We start from the raw sequence: 5,565 nt of genomic DNA, 5'->3' as shown, positions 1-5,565 counted from the left end.
ATGCTGTTATTATAGACTATGGTGGTTTTTACTTTGTTTATGGGCATGGTGGGTGTGGTAAGACATTTATTTGGAATGGACTTTCTTCTGCTATTCAGTCTAGAGGAAAGATTGTTTTAAATGTCGCATCCACTGGGATTGCATCTTTACCCCTACTTGGTGGCAGAATGGCTCATTCTAGATTTTCAATACCCATTACAATTACTGATGAATCTACTTGCACCATCAAGCATGGCAGTTTGAAGGCTGAGATGCTCATTCAAAGTAGCTTAATAATTTGGGATGAAACTCCAATGCTCAATAAAATGTGCTTTGAAGCACTTAATCGGACGCTCAGGGATCTTATATCAGTTACCGATCAACATAAGATACATCAATCATTTGATGGTAAGATTATTATTCTAGGAGGTGATTTTAGACAGATACTTCCGGTGATTTCAAAAGGGAGTAGACACAATATATTGTCATCAGCTATTAACTCATCCCATCTGTGGTCGTTTTGTAAGGTTCTGAAACTGCATATGAACATGAGGCTTCTAATGTCTTCTTCGGATCAAGATGAAGGTGAAATGAAAAGATTTGATAATTGGATACTTGATGTTGGAAATGGAAATATTGGTTCTGTTGTTGGTGATGAATCAGAAGTTGAAATTCCAGATGATCTATTGATTACAACTACTAATGATCCTCTCTCTCATTTAGTAGACTTTGCATATCCAAATTTGTTGCAAAATATGTCAGATTACAGGTTTTTCCAGAGTAGGGCAATTCTTGCACTCACGCTTGAGAGTGTCGAGAAGGTAAACGATTTCGTCTTGACAATCTTTCCAAGGATGGAAAAGGACTATTTGAGTTCTGACACAACATGTCAAGTTGATGAGAATGAAGATGTACAACAAGAGTGGTTCACACCAGAGTTCCTAAATGACATCAAATGTTCGGAACTACCCAATCACAAGTTGACTTTGAAGTCAGGAGTCGCTGTAATGCTACTGTGAAACATAGACCAGACTTTAGGTTTATGCAACGGGATAAGATTAATAGTTAATGAAATTGGCAGCAACGTAATTGGAGTAACAGTAGTGACCGGTAGAAATATTGGAGATAGAGTGTACATTCCAAGAATGAACTTGGTCCCTTCATATTCAAGATTGTCATTTAAGTTCCAACGGAGATAATTTTCATTAACAGTATGCTTTGCAATGACCATTAACAAGAGTCAGGGTCGATCATTATCATATGTTGGACTTTACTTGCCAAAATCAGTGTTCATCCATGGATAACTTTATGTTGCTTTGTCAACAGTTAAGAATGGCAGTGGCCTCAGAATTTTAATTCTAAATAAAGACGACAATCCAAAGTCATCAACAACAAATGTCGTGTTTAAAGAAGTTTTTAATAATATTTAGGTAAGAATAATATTATTTTCATTTTAATAGCATGTTATGATTTACACAAGTGTACAAATATTTACTATAGATATAACTAATTTATCTATAACTCTGTTTTCAGATTTGAGATAAAATGTGTAACAGGGAGCACAACATCATATGCCAATTGCTTTTCTAATGAAGTTAGTAAGATACTAGGTTGTGGATAAATTTTTATTAGCCTTTTGATATAAAGTTTAGTGTAAAATTGACGTGCTATTATTATAGTTATATATGTTCTTATTTTTTCATGTCTCTCTCCTTATGGTTCAAGAATATTACAGACTTCAACCTCTTCCATTTGTATTTTACTTTGAATAAAGATAAAATAGCATATTCAGTACGTTTATTATATAATGACGATGATAGTGTTATACTAAACTCAAAAAATTTATGATTGTAAAATATTATTTTCGATTTAACATGTCAAATTTAAATATAAGCCCGTGCATTACACGAATTTAATACTAGTATATTCTATATTTATAAAGTCTATCAATACTCCTATTTCATAACATCCTTTAATTTTCATTTACTTATTGATTTTTTTACCAATTCTTAAAAGTTTCTTTTTTAATTTAAAATTTATCTCTCACTTTCTCATATCTTATCATATTTATACTCTATACTATACATAATGGAAATATTAAAAAATTAGTGTCTGATTTTTTAAAAAAATCTTTTATTATATATAATTCATAAAAGAATTATTTCTAATATTTAAGCCAAAATATTTTAATTAAATTATAAACTACTTATTATATGCGGTGGATTGGAGGCGGATTTCTCTGGCGGGGGACTTGGATATGCGGTGGCTTGCGATGAAAATTTTGATGAGAGCCATAAGGGAGTCTGGTGCTGTCAGGTGGAAGGGAAGGAAGAAATGTTGGCCTCCCCATATGGGACATCGCCGTGGAAGGGGGGTGGGCTTGAAGAGCAGTGTAATGTTCTGGAAGGGGAGGACCTTGTGGCGGGTAGTGGCTTAAATGCCTCTTTGGAGATTGTAGATGTTCCAAAGGAGTTACATACCGATGGTACGGGGGCAGCTTTGCAGAGTATGCGAGATGCCACTAGGGGTTTTGGAAGCGACGCTGAATCAGAAACGTCCGCGAACAGATGGGCAGCAGACATGCAAGAAAATCGGGAAGCATGGAACCTCGCAGTAAAATCTGGAGCAGTGTAGTATGATGAGAAGGATGATATTATGGTAATCCTACAAGCACAGAACGAGGAAATTGCAAAGAAGAAAAAACAGGCTAAGCAGAAGGAGAAAGCACGAAGAAGTCGGCCAAAAAATAAAAAAAAAGGTGTGTATAAAGGCGTTAAAATGATTTTTAGCTCATGGAATATTAGGGGGTTGGCGGGAGTTGGTAAACTGAGCATGGTAAAAAACTTTCGGAGGAAGTTTAAATTGCATATGTTAGGCTTGATAGAGACTAAAAAAGGGATCATAACTAACTTTGATATAGTGCAACTGTGGGGGTAATGGTGCAGTTAAGTGGGAGTTTGTTGGGTCGATTGGTGCTTCAGGTGGCATGTTATTGATGTGGGATGAAACGATTTTTCAGATGAACAACTGTTATAAAGGAGTTAGATGACTGTGTGTGGAGGGTGTGTTACTAAAAAATAATTTTTCCTGTGCTTTCTGCCTGGTTTATGGTCCGCATGATAGGGAGGAAAAGCTTGTTACATGGGAAGAGCTGAACTTTCTATCTGGGCTATGTCAAGTCCCTTTTTGTTACATGGGGGACTTTAACGAGATAACTCATGTGGAAGAACGGAAGGGAGCTACTTCTTTGACGGTGACTGCAACAGAGTTTAGATCATGGATTCAGGATATGGAGCTAGTAGACTTGGCACTCACAGATCGCTTATTCACTTGGTTCAGAGGGCAATCATGCAGTCGTATTGATAGGGTTCTGGTTAGCTTGGAGTGGTTAGAAGAGTTTCCGGAGACGAGGTTGCGAGGAGGAACTAGAGGGTTATCTGACCATTGTCCAATGATTATAGAGGTCACACGGATTAGAGGGGGCCAAGACCTTTTCGGAGTTTGGACTCATGGTTTACTCATGATGGGTTCTTGAGGATGGTAAAGGAGGAATGGAGGAGTTTAGGAGATGGGCAGTTCACGGACAAGTTAAAGGCTTTGACGACTCCGCTGAGCAGATGGCATAGAAAGAATTTTGGGGATATGGACACAAGGATTACACAGTGTGAGGAAGAAATACAGAAAGTAGATGACATGGTGAGCACCGGAGTGGCAGATGGGACGGTGGAAGCAAGACGAAAGGTGCTGGTAAGCTACTGTAAGAAATGGTACATCAGAAAGGAGCTACATTGGAAGCAGATGTCAAGATCTCGGCATGCAAAGGAGATGGATCAAAACACTCGTTATTTCCACAATTTAGCCTCAGCTCGGAGAAGGTCCAATCGGATTGATGCCTTAATGGTTAATGGGAGATTGGTGAGGAATCAAGCCAGGATCAAGATTGCTATACGAGACTTCTATAAGGAGCTGTACCACCAAGAGGCATCGCCTAATATTGGATTTAGGGATGGGCTGGTAAAGCAAGTTAATGAGGAAGAGGCAGCTGTGTTAGAGTTGATGCCAACAGCTGACGAAATAAAGGATGCAGTGTGGGACTGTGAGTCAACAAAGGCACCAGGCAGCGATGGGTATAATATGAATTTTATAAAGAAGTGCTGGGGGAATTGGGAAGGGAGTTCACTGGAGCGGTGATTCGGATTCTTCTAGTCAGCAAAGCTACCTAGCGACTCGAATGTCACTTGGGTGGCACTGGCGCCGAAGTTTACTGGTGCCAGAGAAATAAAGGATCTTCGACCAATTAGTATGGTGGGCTGTGTTTATAAGGTCATATCTAAGGTGTTGGTTCGGAGGATGCGAAAGGTAATGCCAGGTTTGGTAGGGGAGACGCAAAGCGCTTTCGTTAAGGGCAGGAAAATACATGATGGGGCTCTAATCGCCTGTGAAACTGTGCACTGGCTGAAGTCACGGAAAAAGAGCTCGGCGATAATAAAGCTGGATTTCCAAAAGGCCTATGATATGGTCAAGTGGAGCTTCGTGGATATTGTATTGCAGAAGATAGGTTTCGGCCAGAGATGGAGAGGGTGGATCAAGGAGTGTGTCTGCTCTGCATCTATGTCGGTACTGATCAACGGAACACCTTCGCAGCCTTTCAAAATGGAAAGGGGTTTGAGACAAGGGGATCCTCTGTCCCCCTTTCTGTTTGTATTAGTTGTTGATGTTCTCCATAGGATGATTGGGGAGGCAGTAAGGAATGGGCGTATCTCTCCGCTACTAGTTGGAAGGGATAACATTGAGTTGTCACACTTGCAGTTTGCGGATGATACTATACTCTTCTGCCCGATTGAAGAGGAGACAATTAGGAATTATAAGCAGCTGCTTCGATGCTTTGAACTGATGTCCGGCTTGAGCATCAATTTTGATAAGTCCAGCTTCATTCCGGTCAACTGTGATAGGTCGTGGGTCCGTCGAATATGTCTTTTATTGGGTTGTAAGGAGGCGTCACTACCAATCAGATATCTGGGCATTCCCTTGGGAGCGAATCCAAGGCAGGTTAAGACCTGGAAACCAGTAATTGACAAAGTGGAAGACAAGCTTAGTTTGTGGAAAGCAAAGGCTCTCAACAAAGCGGGCAAGTTGGTCCTCATCAAGTCTGTCCTTAATAGCCTGCCTATTTATTATCTTAGCTTATATAAGATGCCGAAGACAGTGACAGAGAAGTTGATCTCCCTTCAACGATGATTCTTGTGGAGTACAGAGGATGGGAGGCATGGGTTACCGCTCGTGAAATGGGAAGTAGTAATGGCTCCCAAGAAGGCAGGTGGATTGGGAGTTGGTGATGCAATTATTCGAAATATAGCATTATTTTTTAAGTGGTGGTGGAGGTTCTCAAAAGAAGACTGTCATCTATGGAAGAAAGTGGTTTGCTCCTGTAATAACATGGATACTGCGGGGCTGCTGGAAGGCCAGCCTGTACCCACAAGGGGGTCCTTAGAAGGATATATGTCAGTTACAAATAAGCAAGCCGCAGGTGCGAGATAAGATGATCAGAGGGTTGTCTATGGACCTTGGGAATGGCAGAACAATCCG

General features: G+C 40.1%; 1 protein-coding gene across 1 annotated transcript; it reads left to right on the top strand.

Annotated features, from left to right (window-relative positions):
• LOC107627520 lies at positions 3,517–4,170 on the top strand. The gene has a single exon (XM_016330349.1). It carries the CDS (start codon positions 3,517–3,519, stop codon positions 4,168–4,170), a length of 654 nt encoding a protein of 217 aa, XP_016185835.1.

Source organism: Arachis ipaensis, chromosome B02 (assembly GCF_000816755.2).
Source record: "Arachis ipaensis cultivar K30076 chromosome B02, Araip1.1, whole genome shotgun sequence".
NCBI lineage: Eukaryota > Viridiplantae > Streptophyta > Magnoliopsida > Fabales > Fabaceae > Arachis > Arachis ipaensis.
This window is presented reverse-complemented; position numbering and strand designations above follow the sequence as displayed.